This window comes from Molossus molossus, unplaced genomic scaffold (genome assembly GCF_014108415.1).
Source record: "Molossus molossus isolate mMolMol1 unplaced genomic scaffold, mMolMol1.p scaffold_m16_p_1, whole genome shotgun sequence".
In the NCBI taxonomy this organism is placed as follows: Eukaryota; Metazoa; Chordata; class Mammalia; order Chiroptera; family Molossidae; genus Molossus; species Molossus molossus.
The window spans coordinates 30,738,162-30,755,683 of record NW_023425344.1 but is presented as its reverse complement, the minus strand read 5'-3'; the positions used below and the strand labels follow the sequence as shown (position 1 = coordinate 30,755,683).

At 34.5% G+C, this 17,522-nt stretch overlaps 1 protein-coding gene across 2 annotated transcripts in view; it reads right to left on the bottom strand.

The window, feature by feature from the left end:
* The window catches only part of SLC30A9 (solute carrier family 30 member 9), an 80,777-nt gene that overhangs the window by 3,748 nt on the left and 59,507 nt on the right, over positions 1-17,522 (bottom strand). For both annotated transcript variants that reach the window (XM_036267615.1, XM_036267614.1), the window contains 3 exons: positions 16,221-16,386; positions 11,914-12,043; positions 9,390-9,503 (listed from right to left, as the gene is read on the bottom strand). In XM_036267615.1, coding sequence (XP_036123508.1) covers positions 9,390-9,503; positions 11,914-12,043; positions 16,221-16,386 — 410 coding nt within the window. The remainder of the gene's footprint in view (positions 1-9,389; positions 9,504-11,913; positions 12,044-16,220; positions 16,387-17,522) is intronic.

The following is a 17,522-nucleotide window of genomic DNA, read 5'->3' as shown; positions in this document are numbered from 1 at the left end:
CATTCTCTATTCTATTCCATTGACCTATATGCCTGTTCTTATGCCAGTACCAGGCTGTTTTGACTACAATGGCTTTGCAATATAACCTGATATCCAATATTGTGGTCCCTCCTACTCTGTTCTTCTTTTTTAAGATTGCTGTGGCTATTTGGGGTCTTTTTTGGTTCCACATACACTTTTGGAGTGTTTGTTCTAGTTCTGTGAAATATGCCCTTGGTAGTTTAATGGGGGTTGCATTGAATCTATAAATTGCTCTGGGTAGTATGAACATTTTAATTATGTTAAGTCTTCCAATCCATGAACAAGGCATATGCTTCCACTTTAAAAAAATTTTTTTTTTCTTTATTGATTTCAGAGAGAGAGAAGGAGAGAAACATCGATGGGCGAGAACACTGACTGGTCGCCTCCTGCATGCTCCACACTGGGGATGGGGCCCACAACCTGGGCATGTGCCCTGACTGAGAATCAAACCAGCGACTTCTTGGTGCATGGGTTGACACTCAACCACTGAGCCACACCAGCTGGGTGCTTCCACTTTTTTATATTTTTCTCTATTTCTTTTTTCAATGTCCTGTACTTTTCTGCGAACAGGTCCTTTACTTGTTTTGTTAAGTTTATTCCTAGGTATCTTAATTTTTTTATTGCAATAATAAAAAGGATTTTTTTTTTTTTAGTTTCTCTTTCTATATATTTATTATTGGTGTATAAAAATGCCAATATTTCTGGATGCTGATTTTGTGTCCTGCTACTTTGATGAATTCATTTATTAAATCTAGCAGTTTTTTTGACGGAGTCTTTAGGGTTTTCTATGTACTATATCATGTCATCTGCGAATAATGACAGTTTAATTTCTTCCTTTCCAATTTGGATCCCTTTATTTTTTCTTCTTGTCTGAATGCTGTAACTAAGAATTCCAGTACTATGTTAAATAAGAGTAGTAAATGTGAATCTCACTGTCTTGTTCCTGTTCTTAAGGGAAATGTTTTTAGTTTTTGCCCACTGAATATGATGGCTGTAGGTTTGCAATAAATGGACTTTATTATGTTGAGATACAATACCTTAATTCCCACTTCACTGAGAGTTTTTATCAAAAATGAATGCTGGATTTTGTCAAATGCCTTCTCAGCGTCTATTGATATAATCATGATTTCTAGCTTTCATTTTGTTTATGTGGTGTATCACATTTATCGATTTAGGAATATACCAGCCTTGCATCCCTTGGGTAAATCCCTCTTGGCTGTGGTGTATAATTTTTTTAAATATATTGCTGGATTTGATTTGCTATAATTTTGTTGAGGATTTTGGCATCTATGTTCATCGGAGATATTGGTCTGCAATTTTCTTTCTTTGTAGTGTCTTTATCTGGTTTTGGGATTAGGATTATGCTGGCCTCATAAAAAAAGCTTGGAAGTCTTCCTTCCTTTTGAATTTTTTGGAATAGTTTGAGAACAGGTGATTGTTCTTCTTTGAATATTTGTGTAGCCATCCGGACCAGGGCTTTTGTTTGCTGGGATTTTATTGATTACTTCTTCTATTTCCTTAACTGTTGTTATTGGTCTGTTTAGGTTTTATGACTCTTCCAAGTTGAGTTCTGGAATAGCATATGATTTTAAGAATTTGTTCATTTCACCTAGGTTGTCGAATTTGTTGACATATAAATTGTTCATAGTATTTTCTTACAATTCTTTGTATTTCTGTGATGTCTGTTGTTTCTTCACCTCTTTCATTTTTGATACTTTTAAATCTTTCATAATAACCCAGTTATTTCCATTTTACATATGGGAAAACTTAAGTTTGAAGAAATAATCTAACCTGTCCAAAGTCACATGGCTAGTAAGTGATGGAGCCACAGAGTAGATTCAGGCCTGACTCCAGACTTTAAGATCCTAACTATTATAATATACTAAGTAATAACTCTGGCCCTGGTTGATTTTGTTCAGCAGTTAGAGCATTGGCCTGTAGACCAAAGAGTCACATGTTCGATTCCAGTAAAGGGGCACGTATCTTGGTTGTGGTTTAGTCCCCGGCCCTGGTTGGGGTCGTGCGGGAGGCAGCCAATTAATGTGTCTCTCTCATACTGATGTCTCTCCCCCCGCCCCTCTTTCTGAAGATAAATGGAAAAATATCCTCGGATGAGGATTTAAAAAAAAAAAGTAATAACTCTGGGAACAAAAATGTGAGCTATATTTCTTATGTTCATGAGATCCAGAAAGACTTCACTGAGTATATAAGTGAGGTTTGAACATGGTGTTTTCCAGATAGACAGGATGAAGAGGGTCTAGACAGATGAAACAGCATGAACAAATCAGCCTGGAAAGGCAGGCAGAAGCCAGGTTATGAAAAATCTTAAATGCTAGCTTAGGAATTTCACTTCGGCAACAAAAAAATATCTTTAAAACATGCCTACCCTGTGCCAGCCACTGAAGTATACAACATTAAACAGAAAACAAATAGTACTTGTCTTTGAAGAACTTATATCTAGTGAGGGAATACAGCTAAGCAAGCAGGCAATTATAATAGTGTGCTACTACAGAGCAAAGTAAAGGTTTTGTCCCCCCCGCCCCATGGGTACATAAAGGAAAGACACCTAACTCAATTTGGGGGGGATTAAAAGTGCAAAACAGCCCTGGCTAGTTTTGCTCAGTGGTTAAAGCCTCGGCCTGCGGTCCAGAGAGACCCGGGTTCGGTTCCCACTAAGGGCATGTACCTCGGTTGCAGTTTGTCCCCAGCCCTGGTTGGTCGTGCGAATGGCAGCCACTCGATGTGTCCCTTTAACGTCGATGCCTCTCTCTCTCTCTCTCTCTCTCTCTCTCTCTCTCTCTCTCTTTCTCTCTTCCTCTCCCTCCCTCCCACTCTATCTGAACAAAAAGTGGAAAAATGTCCTTGGGTGAGGATAAAAAAGAAAATGCAAAACGACCCTGGCCAGGTAAACCAGTTGGTAAGAGCATCATCCTGATACATCAGAACCACAGGTTTGATCCTTGGTCAGAGCACACACAAGAAACAACCAATGAATGCATAAATAAGTGGAACAAATCGATGTTTCTCTCTCTCTTTTCCTTCCTCTCTATAAAATCAATTTAAAAAATTTTTTAAGTGCAATAAAATGTAATATAATGATATCGTAAGAATGGAGAACAGACCCAGCTCGTGTGGTTCAGTGGTTGAACATTGACCTGTGCATCAAAAGGTCGCTGGTTCGATTCCTGGTCAGGGGCACATGCCCAGGTTGTGGGCCTGATCCCCAGTGAGGGGCATGCAGGAGGCGGCCAATTGATGTTTTCTCTCATCGATGTTTCTATCTCTCTCTCCCTCACCCTTCCTCGCTTTAAAATATCAATAAAGAATATATATATATATACATATATATGTATATATATATAAAAAGAGTGGAGAACAGAAGAGAATGTATAAAATAACTAATCTACACCTATCAAAGACAAAATATTTAAATCAGAAGCAGTATAAAATTTTAAGTAAAAATATAACAGTAAATATTTTTAAAAAGTGAGAGAAGTATTAAAAATGATTATCTCTGAAAAAAAGAATTAAGGATTGAGGAGGGTGAGGCAGGTGACACTGTTTCTGTTATTAGCTTGTTGGTTCTGTTTAACTTTATACACTTTGTATACTACTTGAGAAAAATTGTAAAACTAAATCAGAAAAGGAAAAAGAGATCCTCTAAAGTGATTCTGATAACCAGTCAGGATCAATAATTCCTAGCTTAAAAAGTTCTCTAGGGACACTCGCATATTACACATGTTAAAGGAATTCCGTTATAAACACAAAACCTGGAGTTTAGCAGCTAGAGCACTGTACTGAGTGTGACTGGGACTTTTCCTGAAACATGTGTTGTTGAAGTGTCCCTGGGAGTATTTTCTCTTGTATCCTAATGTAAGAGTAGCCAAGGAACCACAACATGGGGGGCACACTTTTCTTCTCAATGTTTTCTTTATCTTAAACCATGTCCTGCATATAGGACTCTTAATTCAATATGGAATTAAAAAAAGATTTCCTCAAACAGCAATGAAACTGAATTTTATTTTCCCACTCCATTCAACCCTTACCCATCCCAAAATGATTTGAAAAGTTTTAGCAGTTCATGGCAAGTTTGAAATTATTCTACCTTAAAGCACTATATAACAGATGTGTACTAAGAAAAATCTGATCTCAAGAAACCAAAATGTTATTTTACTCTGCTCTTTTAAAAATCATTTTCATAGAGAAAACTAATAAAATTCCTAAAATATAATGTGCCCAATACAAAGCAGACACACAAATAAAGATCTGATGAATGAGTGAATAAAAGAAGTAGATCAGTATCCTTAAATTATAAGGTTAAGTGCCTAACAAGTGCTGTCATGTACCTAATAGAAAATGAATAAATATTTGTTAAATAGAATTGAAAACCAATAACTGGTGTCCAACTTATAATTTTCATTCACTTATTCAACAAATGCTTATTGATCTATTATGTTCCAAGCACTGTTCAATGCAAATTGGAATATTTTACATACCACAGATTTTATTCTAACACTCATATTATGGAGAGATAAAAACCAAATTATGTAATTTATTTTGCAACGCTGCAGTCTCAAGTTAAAATGCTATAGGAGGATGCAATTAGAGAAGCAAAAGACAAAGTAAAGGGCAGAGTATTTAACTGGAACATTACTTATAAGGAAAGTGCAAATGCTATGGCATCTTCCCATTTCCAATAGAATTATTTCCTCCCAAACACAAAAAACTTCATGGCGGTATAGAGAAGGGTCTGGTCCATCAACAGATTGGAATATAGAGGTAGAACAACAACAACAAAAATCTTACAAGTTAATAGTTCAAAAAACTTCAAAATAAGAACAAGATACATTTCACATTTGTGAGACTTTATAAATTATCTTCTATCATTTTTTTATATTTTTACATAGAACTATGCAAGTTACAGAGTTTAAGCTAAAAGTACCACCAAATACCTGGATCAATGACATTACTCAACAGAGATCATTATTCTGCTGCAGAATTTCCTCACTGAGTGTGACCTTCCAAAGTAATTTAATAATTGGTAAAATTCAAACTTAGAAGGGAATCATGATAGATATGAAAAAAGGAGGGAATGTGTCAGTGTACAAAGTTTCAGTTTTCAAAGAATATCAGTTCATTTTCATGAGAAGAAAAAAATTATATTCATGCATTCTCTGTTTGGTGACTTAACTATGAAGAACTTTCATTGACTTATGCCTTCTTACCTTAGTCAGACAGAGATGCTTCCACCTGAAAATGTGGGTGGGTTAAACCTGGCTTCCTGGTTTGAAAGGCTTATTTAATTCAAAAACAATTATGAGATAGTTCAAACTATTAATGATTAAATAGTTTCTAAATAAACACAAAGTTAACTTCTTGTTTCTATTAAAGAGTAAAACTAAAATATTGAGTTTAAAACTCCATTAGTTTTCTTGAAACAGATAGAGTGGTAAAGCAGTTTATTTACTCTTGAGTCACCCTGCATAAAAATGATGATCTCACATTTGAGAACAGTGGTTCTCAAAGTGTGCTCCAAGGATCACTGGGGTTTTAAGACCCTTTTAGGGTCTGGTCCATCAAAGTGGAACTATGTTCATAATAACACTAAGACATTATTTGCCTTTTTTACTATGCTGACATTTCCTTTGATGGCACAGAAGCGATGGTGGATAAAACCACTGGCACTTTTGCAAAATTCAAGGCAAATGGTAACAAACTAACTATATTGGCAGTGATTTTGTTCCTTTACTGCCACTCAGTTTAAAAGAAAAAAAGGTAATTTCACTTTAAAATGTTCTTCATGACACAGTAAAAAGTACTGGTTTATTAAGCCTAGACTCCTGAGTACACTTTTAAAAATATTCTGTGACGAAATGAGAAGTATGTATAAAACCCTTCTGCTTCATATTGATGTCTGACGTCACAAGGAGAAGCACTTCAATGACTGCTTGAGTTATGAGCTGAATCAGAAGTTTTTAAAACATGTTTTTATTGATTTTTTAGAGAGAGAGGAAGGGAGAGACAGAAACATTGATGTGAGAGAGAAAGATCGATTGGCTGCCTCCTGCACACCCCCTACTGGGGATAGAGCCCAAAACCCAGGCATGTGCCCTGACCAGGAATCAAACTGGGCCTCTCAGTCCATGGGTGTCAACACTCAATCCACTGAGCCACACTGGCCAGGCAAGAATCAGATGCTTTTTATCTAAATACCATTTTTACTTAAAAGAATTAAAAACTATGGTTATTCAAATTTGGGTATTTGGTAGGCATCTACTAAAAAATAAACAAAATGATTTTGTTACTTCAAAGAAAACAACTAAATATATTTGTTGCTAATGATAATGCAAGCTTTCAAGTGAAAATCAGAATTTTGGAAAACTCATATCCAATACTGTGAGCCTGACAGCTTCTACTTTAAAATGTAACATTTGAAAGATGTGCATAGATTCAGTCAACCAGTTATTTTCCAAATGACCAATTCATAATACTAAAGAATCATGCATGGGTAAAAGATCCATTCAGAGTAGAAAGACAGGCCAACAGATTTTAATACAACAGTATATAGTAGAAAATTAATCATACCCAAAGAGAGGTCTGGCCTTTGCCCTTGGCTACTGGGAGGTGATCTCTACGCTTTTGGAATGTGCTGCCTGATAATCATGTCTTTGTTTATCTTAGGCCACACAGCATGTGCTCTCCTCCAGTAGGAGCTGAAGACAGTCAGCTATGAAGCCCAATAAAATCTCTGGACACTGAGGCTTAGTTGAACTTCCCTAATTGGCAATATTCCCTGCAAACTGTCAAAACATTGCTAGGAAAGTCCATGACTCTGTGGGGAGAGGACAATTGAAGCTCTTGTTGGAACTTGGACCTATGCATCTCTTCCCTTGGCTAGTTTTAATCTGTATCTTTTCAATGGAATAAACCATAACTGTAAGTTTAATAGCATTTAGTGAGTTCTGAAATTTCTGTAACTCTGCAACTGTGTTAGAAATGAGGGTGGTCTTGTGGACTGTGCCCCCTAACTTCACAAACATATAAACAGTTAATTGATATGGTTTCAGATTCCACATGGCTCAGATTCCACATGGCACCTAAGCTTTAAGAGGCTACCAGTTGTCAGGTTTTGGTCAAGAGATCACAATCATTTGAAAAGGTATAAGAATATTTATAAGGGCTCCTCCCTTCATATTCTTCAATCAAAACAACATATGGTAACAGACTGAATGCAGAAACAGATATGGGAATCCAGCTGTCTTTGATTTTTGCAAAACTATGAGAAAAAAACCACTGTTCTCACTAATTTTTCATTTTAAAAAAGTTTTTTTTTTGTTAAAATGTTATTTACATTAACATGTAATAGATTTATGTTTTGTTTTGTTTTTTTATCTTTATTGTTGAAAGTATTACAGGTGTCCTTTTTCCCGTTGACACCCTCTTCCCCACTCCCATCCCCTCTGCCTTCACCACACTGTTATCAGTGTCCATTGGTTATGCATACAGGTTCTTTGGTTCATCTCTTCCCTCCCCCTCAACCCCCTTCTATCTGGTTTGTTAATCTGTTCCCTACTTCCACGTCTCTGGATCTATTTCATTCGTCAGCTTATTTTGTTCATTATATAGGTGAGATCATGCGATTTTTTGTCTTTTTTTAAATAAACATCTTTCAATTTCTCAGTTTTAATTTATGATTTGGTAAAGAGCAGTAACTACACATCAAATAAAAGCTCTTTCAGTCCTCAATAATTTTTAAGAATGTAAAGGGTCCTGTCCTAGTCAGTATGGCTCAGTGGTAGAGCACTGGCCCTTGGACTGAAGGGTCTCGGGTTCGATTCCCAGTCAAGGGCATGTACCTGGGTTGCAGGTTCAATCCCTGGTGCTGGTCAGGGTTTTGTGGGAGGCAACCAATTGATGTGTCTCTCTCACATCGATGTTTCTCTCTCTCTCTCTTGCCCTTCCTCCCTTCCACTCTATCTATAAATCAATAGGGGGAAAAAAAGAATGTAAAGAATCCTAACACCAAAATATTTGAGAACTACTCACGTATAATCTTAAAAAATATTGCCGACAAAGCTTGTGAACTATAATATTAACATTAACAAAATCATCTTACTTAAAGTTATTTCTATTAATCCGCTAAGGTATCTAGATTCTAAAGAAAAGATAGTAAGCAGTGATATGTTTCCTCTCAATTTTTGTTTTTGTTTCCCTTCAATTTTTAACAAAACTAAAGAACAGTCAATTATCAACTAAAGGCATGAATGCATGGCCTTCAACAAGCTATATATGTTAAAGATCATTTACACGTTTTATTCACTGCAAACAAATAGACCTTAAATGTCAATAAATGACATTTTGAGAGCAATGAGAAGTTTTTAAAAACAGTCTGATCAAGTAATATTGAAGTAAAATAACCAATAGGTTGAAATGATCTCCAACTGAACAAAAACAAACAGAAAATATAAAATAACATCAGATGGATTAAAAAGCAAGATGTATGTATAAGTTTAAGGTCATATGCTACTTTATTCCTAACTTTTCAAAATTTTCAAATTTCCCTTTTACCATTCTCTAGAAACTTTCTAAATGATCCTTTTTAAGAACAAAAACACGCCCTGGCTGGTTTGGCTCAGCGGTTAGAGCGTCAGCCCGGGGACCAGAGAGTCCCAGGTTCGGTTCCCACTAAGGGCATGTACCTTGGTTGCAGTTTGTCCCCGGCCCTGGTTGGGGTTGTGGGGGTGGCAACCAATCAATGTGTCTCTCTCACACTGATGGTTCTCTCTCTCTATTCCTCCCTCTCTCCCTCCCACTCTATCTGAAGATGAATGCAAAAATGTCCTCAGGTGAGGATTAAAAAAAACAAAGACACCTGCCTGGCTGGTGTGGCTCAGTGGATTGAGCATCGTCCCATGGACTGAGAGGCCCAGGTTCAATTCCTAATCAGGGCACATGCTGGGATTTTGGGCTCGATCCCTAGTAGGGGGCGTGCGGGAGACAGCCAATCGATGTTTCTCTCTCATATCAATGTTTCTATCTCTCGCTCCCTTTCTAAAATATCAATAAAAAATATTTTTTTAAAAGATACTTGACTGTTTTAGATACTAAACAAGCAGTGTAAAATAGTGACAGAAGTACACAAGTTGGAACTAAACTACATAGGTCTACATAGGTTCAAATCCCAATTCCCCTCCTTTCTTGAATAAATTACCCAATTTCTCTAACCCAATCATTTTCTCACCCAAAGCAACCAATCATACCTTATAGGTTACTGAGAGAATGAGCATATGATGCAAGTAGCTTAGTGTCTGACACAGAGTAAGTACCCCCAAAATAGATATTATATTATTATAATGAATATATCTTACTTTTAGTTCCTTCTCAAGTCTATCTACTTCAGCTCCTAAAGTATCAATAATATTTTCTCCATGTTTAAGCATAAAGGTCTCTAGTTCTTCAGGAGTTTTCACTTCTTGAATTTCCTATTAAAAAAAATATTAGCAGGAAAACAAAACAAAATTTTTAAAAACTCATAGTAGTACATTGATGATTTCCTTTAAAAAATTATAACACCATTAAGCCTAATAAAAAATAAAAAAAATGTTCATGCCAAAGGAAATAAACCACCTATTTCCAAAAACTTAAATTCAAGAGAAAATCGAGTACAATACTACATTAAGGTAGCTTTAGAAATTAGTGGTGAGAGAATAGACTATTCAATAAATAGTGTCAGGGCAATTATTTTTCTATAAGAAAAAAATATTAAACCCCTACACTTCAGACCATTAAACAAAACAATCCTAAATGGATTAAAAATCTAGGGTAAAAAACAAACCATAAAACTTTCAGAAAAAAAAAAACATGTTTACGATAATGGGATAAGGAAGATTACTCAGACAAGATTACAAAACACATAGAGAAAAGATTAAAAATTTGCTTTAAAATTAAAAACCACATTAAATCTTCTGTACAACAAAGTAAAATGGTAAATCCCAAACTAGAAAAAAGTATTTGCACATACACAACCGAGGAAGGATCAGTATTAAGCATATTAAAAATAAAATGTTTATGCCCGGCTTGTGGCTCAGTGATTGAGCATTGATCTGTGCACCAAGAAGTGGCCAGTTCAAATCTCGGTCAGGGCACATGCCCAGGTTGTGGGCCAAATCCCCAGTGCAGGGCATGCAGGAGGCAGCCAATCGATGTTCTCTCTCATGGATGTTTCTGTCTCTCCCTCTCCCCCTCTCTCTCAAATCAATAAAGGGGGAAAAAATTGTTAAATAAATAGTTTACAAATCTGTCAGAATCATAGAAATTAAACAAAGAAAAAAGTAGAGGAAATCCCAATGGTTAAGGAATTTCAATGTTTATTAACCTTACTACTACCAGGAAAATATAAATTAAAACAAGATACCATTTCACACCTATCATAATGACAAAAATTTTAAAACTCTGTCAATACAACCTTGTAAGAATGTGAAGCAACAGAAATTTGATACACTAACGGTGGAAATTAGATTGACCCATTTTGGAGAAAAATTTGCCAATATCTAGAGATGTTGAAGATATGTTGACCCAAAGACCCACCTTTTTAAATCTAACTATTTATTACCCTAAAGAAATTCTTGCACGTGTGAACATGTAAAGAAATTCTTGCACATGTTTGAGAATGCCACTGTGACACTGTTTCTAACAGTTTAACATGTAACATATGTTATATGTTATATAACATATAACATTTAACAATATAAATGTCCACTAATTAGAGACTAGATAAATTACAGATCTTTATATAATGGAATATTATATAGCAGTTAAAGTAAATTAACTAAAGATATATATATTAACATGAGATAATCTCAAAAACATGCCATTAAGAAAATTATAGAGGCAATCATATTGTATGACACCATTTATATAAATTTTTAAACACCCAAAATATTATTATGTATTATGCTAAGAAAAGTATATTGAGAAGTATAAAAACCTAAATAGAAATGATAGGTACTAGCCCGGCCGGTTTGGCTCAGCGGTTACAGCGTCAGCCTGAAGACTGAAGGGTCTCAGGTTCAGTTCCCGGTCAAGGGCATGTACCTAGGTTACAGGTTTGATCCCAGGCCCTGGTTGGGGTCATGCAGGAAGTAACCAATTGATGTGCCTCTCTCACATCAATGTTTTTCTCTCTCTCCATTCCACTCTATCTAAAACAAATAAAATAATCAATAGAAAAATATCCTCAGGTGAGGATTAACAACAACAAAAAAAGAAATGATAGGTACTAAATTCAGGATGATATGTCTGAGATAGAGGAAGGAGAATGGGATCTACAATAAGAACACAAGGATGTCAACTATTTTTGCAACAATTATTTCTTTTTTATTAAGATCTTAAGCAAATACAGAATGGCAAAATATTAAGATTTGACAGCAAGTGGTAACTTTTGCGTTGTTCATTGTATTATCCTCTGTAAATTCTCTTTTAAACCGTTCTTAATAAAAAAAAGCATGGATTTTGGATGCACAGAGATCTAAATTCATATGTGACTCCGTATATGACTGCAATTATAGACTTATTACTTAATCTCTCTGTGTCTCTATTTGCCTATATATGAAAATGAAAATATTTATTTACCTCACAGGGTTGTTGAAAGTAAACCAGATAACATATAATATATATAAAATGCTTGGCAAGCACTTTAATAATAAGTTTGCACTTTTATCTCCTCTAACCCACTCTACATTAAATAAAAGAGTCTGTCAAATTTTGGAACTCTAACAAGCTGAAAGCTAAAGTGACTTTATGAGCAGTAAAAGAAAATTTTATTTTATTTACTTAAAAAGTAAGTTTTCTAACCACTGGCTTAACAAGAAAACAATAAATACATGAACTTACCTGTAGCATTTGGTCAAAATCTTGTTTTTCCAAATATGATCTTGTAACAACTCTTCCATCAAAATCTACTTCTGCCTTAAATCTTACTTTGCCTAGTCCCAAATCTGTGGTTTTAACATCATGAATTGCCCTGTAATCAATAACATCTATAAATGTATATACACACACATATGCATATAAATTTTAATGGCCCAAAGTCTAGAATTTTTTCTTCCCCCAGTGATGGAAATGGATTAAGATGGCTTTTCAGAGTGTTCACCATTAAGTGCCACTTATCATTTTCCAAACAAATGTCCATTCAGCTATTTTTACATAATGACAAAGGTATAAACTTAATAAATATTATTTATAGTAATCTGTATACATATAAATTATAAAGCTGGTAGACTTCTAAATATCAACTCTAAATTACTTTTATACAATCTGATCATTTTATCTCATAATCCCTTTTTCCTTTTTTTAATAGCTTTTTAAAAGTTTTCAAAAAACTCTGTAAAGTACTATATTAGAATAACGTAGTAATAACTACCTAATGAAACTGATATGGGAAATAATAAGCCAACACATATGCCTAATATGTTGCCAGTTACATGGCAGACATTTATTGAACAGCTTTTACAAAGTAGATAAGATGGCATCTTTATACATGATAAACAGTCCCACAGGGGCATAAGTGACTTGCCCAAGGTAACTCAACTAGTCAACAGCAGAGCCAGGACTTACCCCAGACCTTCAGAGAGCCAAACCCAGTGGCCTTTTGTTACTCCATTTTGCCTCCCAAAAAGGGACACGCAAGCATAATTGCTTTTCATCCTTCCTGCCCTAATCCTTTGGAATCAATCTTCCCTAAAAGACCACTGAGAAATTATTTTCTTTCTATGATAATCACTGTAACATCTTTTCTTTACAGGATATATAAAAGAATAAGAAAACACTGTGAATCCTAGAGGCATAGAGAGCTACTGGGAAAAAAGCCTAAATGAGACTCCAAATACTCTTAAAACATTCAACTCTAATTCCTGAGTGATCTTGAGCAAGTTACTAAATACTAAGTCTAAATTCTTTATCCATATACATAAAGAAGCATATTTATTGACTATCATAATAGGGGTGAAAAATAAGAAAAATTTAATATTTATAGTTATATGTGTCCAAGTTGAAATAAAACTTGTCCAGATTAGCAAGAGGCAATATAATTTATTCTTTAAAAAAAAAAAAAAAATCTATCTCAGTCCTCACAAAATATTATGAAATTTGATTATTTGGCTAATGCCTGAATAACAGCTAATGAAAATATTCTAATACATGTTTTCCTTGTGTTCTTATATAATAACAGATAGAAAACTATCACAGCAACTTCTGTCATGGCTCCACGTGATCCCTGCCTCCTGTCTTCAGAGCCCTTACATAGGCCTCTCTCCTTGAATGTGAGCTAGACCTGGTGACTTGTCCTAACCAACATAGCATGGCCAAGTGATGAGATGTTATTTCCAAAATAAAATGACTAATGTGTGACTTTTATCTTGTTTACGCTCAATTTCCATTGCCTTCTGAGTCTGAATACTCTGATTAAACAAGGTGCCATTTTGGAGAGAACCATGTGACAAAGAAACAAACAAAACCTTTTAAAATCATGTCAATAATTGAGTGAGTCCCAGCTAACACCTTGATGACAGTCTGTGAGAAATCCTGACGTAGAGGACCCAGGTAAACCATGGCTGGATTCCTGACCCACGGAAACTGTGAGGTAATAAATGTTTTAAGTCACTGAGTTTGGGGTAATCTGTCACATGGCAAGAGATAACTAATATATTGTCTAAAAAACTATATAAACTTTCCGGATTACTAACATTTATTTTTTCCAACAATTTAACCGACAGATCTTCACTCTTACAGAAAATTTCAAATTTGCCACAGTCTTTTTATTTATAACTTTTTAAGACTTTAATTATAAAAATATGCAAAATTATAAACATATATGTACCTAACAATATGGTACCAAAATGCATAAAGCAAAAATTGACAGAAATAAAAGGAAAAATAGGCAATTCAACAATAATAACTGGAGACTTCCAATATCCTACTTTCTTTTTCTTTTTTTTTAAATCCTCATCCGAGGACATTTTTCCATTTTTTGTACAGACAGAGTGGGAGGGAGAGAGAGGAAGAGAGAGAGAGGGAAACATCGATGTGAAAGGGACACATCGAGTGGCTGCCACCCGCACGACCAACCAGGGCCGGGGACAAACTGCAACCGAGGTACGCGCCCCTAGCGGGAACCGAACCCGGGTCTCTCCGGACTGCAGGCGGACGCTCTAACTGCTGAGCCAAACTGGCCAGGGCCCTACTTTCAGTAATAAATAAAAAACTGGGCAAGAAGATCAACAGGAAAATAGAACATTAAATAGAATAAAACAAATAAACCTAATAGACATCTATACAACACTCGCTATAACAATAGCAGAACATATATTCTTCTCAAGTGCACAAGGAACATTATACAAGATAGATCATATGTTAGATCATAAAACAAATCAGTATATTTAAAAGGGCAGAAATAATACAAAGTATGTTCTCTGACCACAACAGAAAAAAGTAAGAAATCAATAACAAAAAGACATTTGGGAAACTCACAAATGCATGGAAATTAACACACTCCTAAATCACCAATGGAAAAAATCACCAAAGAAAAAAATCAAAAGTGAGGTTAGAAAATTATTTGACATGAATGAAAATGAAGACACAATATACCAAAATTTATAGGATGTAACAAAAGTGGAGCTTGGAGGGAAATTTGTAACTGTAAAAGCCTGTATTAAGAAGAAAGATATCAAATAAAATACTTAACCCACCATCTCAAGGCACTAAAAAGAGTAAACTAAACCTAAAGCAAGCAAAATAATAATAATAATATAGATTAAAGCAGAAATTGATGAAATAGATAACAGAAACACAACAGAAAATGAATTCCACCAAAAGATGGTTCTCTGAAAAGATCAACAAAATTGACAAACCTTTAGTTAGACTGACCAAGAAAATCAAGAGAAGACTCAAATTACTAGAATCAGAATGGAAAGAAGAGACATTACTAACGAACCTAAAGAAATAAAAAGGACTAGAAAGAAATACTATTAACTGTTGTATGCCAACAAATAGAAGTAATGAACAAATTCCTAGAGACACGAAGTACCAACACTCACTCAAGAAGAAAAAGATAATCTGAACAGATGTATAACAAGTAGAGACAGGATTAGTAATAAAAAAGCTAGTTGCACAAAAAAGCCCATGCCCTGATGGCATCACTGCTGAATTCTACCAAACATTTAAAGAAGAAATACACAATTCTTCACAAACTCTTCCAAAAAACAGAAGAGAAAGAAACATTTTCCAACGTATTCTATAAAGTATCACCTTGATACTAAAACTGATTTTGTCAGAAGGAAAATGTATTAATACGGATTATCTTATACTAAGTTTCTAAGCTAATACTTATTTTAAGAATGCTCAACTTCTAATCTTGATTCAGCTAGGTAACTATTTTTCAAGATTAAACATACAGGGCTTATCACTCATTTGTTTTACCGATTCAGACATACATGCCATTCTTGAAAGATTTAGTTAACTTAAACAGTTTAATTATAACACAGAAGAAAAACACATTCTTTTTTTTTTTTAATTTAAAATATATATGTAGTTAGTGGAAAATTGGGATTTCAAAGGACTGTTCCTTCCAGTTCACTCTAAACCACACTGCTGCTGAATTTCACTGAAAAATACTATTAGGACTCTGTACTACTTCTGATTCTCTCCTAAGTCGTCAGTTCTTTATTCTTATATAATTTAAAAGATACAGATTATAACAAAAAACTTTTAAAATAAGCTAAAATAATAAGTTTATTTTCAAAGGGAATATAAATTTTATTTAATTTGGTAATCACTTCCTCATGGATAAAAATCTTCTTAAATATATTCAATTTGTAATTCTAATACAAATATAAGGCAAATATAAATATGAAAGTTCCACCCAAATGGTTCCACATTAAGGAGGCAAATACTTTGCAAACTTCTGTTCCCATTACATCATCTAACTATTCCTTATTCTAAAAATTAAAGATACACAAAATTTAAAAGTAAACTTAAGGTGTTTCCTAAATGCTTTCCCGTAAAGTTGTAATTCTGAAAAGTAAGAGATTAAAAAGTTCTGAAGGCTAGGGATCCAAAACCTCCTCTGGAAGTATTTATAAACCAAGCATATCTATCTCTTCATGATTGTGTAAACCTTAATAGCAACACAGGAATAAGCTGACCTTACTGATGGGTCGTTCTCCAGGAGTTCAGTAAGCCGCTGTACTTGTTCTGGCTGGATGGATCGTCCTAACAGTGCTTCTGTGTTAGTGTAGATGAGGAATGCTGAGACCACACCTAATAAGGTGCCCACACCCAAAGAACCTAGGCTGTCATACAGTGGATTGCCTAAATAAAGCACATAAGAAGTCAGTAATTAACATTTCCTATTATTTCAATGAGTTTTAGTGAGCAAAGAACCAAAATCAGTAAATCGAGGGACTTAAAATTCATTCCGGTTCCTTTAATGAATTTCTCCTAATAGTTTTACCATGCTACAAAATGGGAATGATACAGCTTGCTTCATATTACATAGGAGTATTAGAGGGTTTAATTACTTAAGATCTGTTTCTTGCATTTGGTCATTATATGGGAGGGTTCAGAGCATTTTCAGATTAGAGAATTCATATACATATTAATAATATAATAAAGAGTCCATTTCTGTTAGCAATATCAGTAGCACTTTTCCTATTCCAGGCTGACAAAATAATTGTGAGATCAAAAGCTGAAAGAAATAACCATTTTTGTGTCATTCTTACCAAGGTTCTATGAGAGAATTAAGCCACACAAAATATTATATGGTCACTCCTTTAAGGGTGATACACAGCTACTAACTACTAAAAAGAAAGTCCATTCATTGCATGCTATGGGTACCTGAGAGCAGTGGTTCTCGAAGTGTGGTCCTTTGACCAGCAGCATCTGTATCACTTGAGAACTTAGCAGAAATGCAAATTCTCAGACCTCACCCTAGATCTTCTGAGTCAAAAACTCTGGAGGTGGGGTCTAGGATTCTGTGTCTTCCCAACCCCCAGGCAATTCTCATCCTAAAAACTGTTTTTGATTGTTAGGGCTTAATTTTCTCCCCGAACCAATGAGACGAGCTGATTTATTATTGATAAATGTATAGATTAATATTTATGTAACAGACATCAATAAATATTACAACACAAAGCTTTTATGATTAGAAATCTTTTATTTTAAACATAAAATGTCAATATTAAATTTAAGTCTCTTAATGCTTGATAAAACACATATTTTACTTACAAAAATCTCAATTTACATACTAGTTTTACTAACATTTAGTCAAAAATATAACACTAAAAAGTATACTGGCTTATCTGTACTAAAGTCTTAAAAATGATCCACTTATAAATAAAATATAATCTAGTAGGAGGCTTTCAGAGTTCAAAATCAAATATATTGTCCTTTAGAAACCCAAATTATTTTTTTAAACACTTTTTTTTTTTCTTCATTTATTTTAGAGA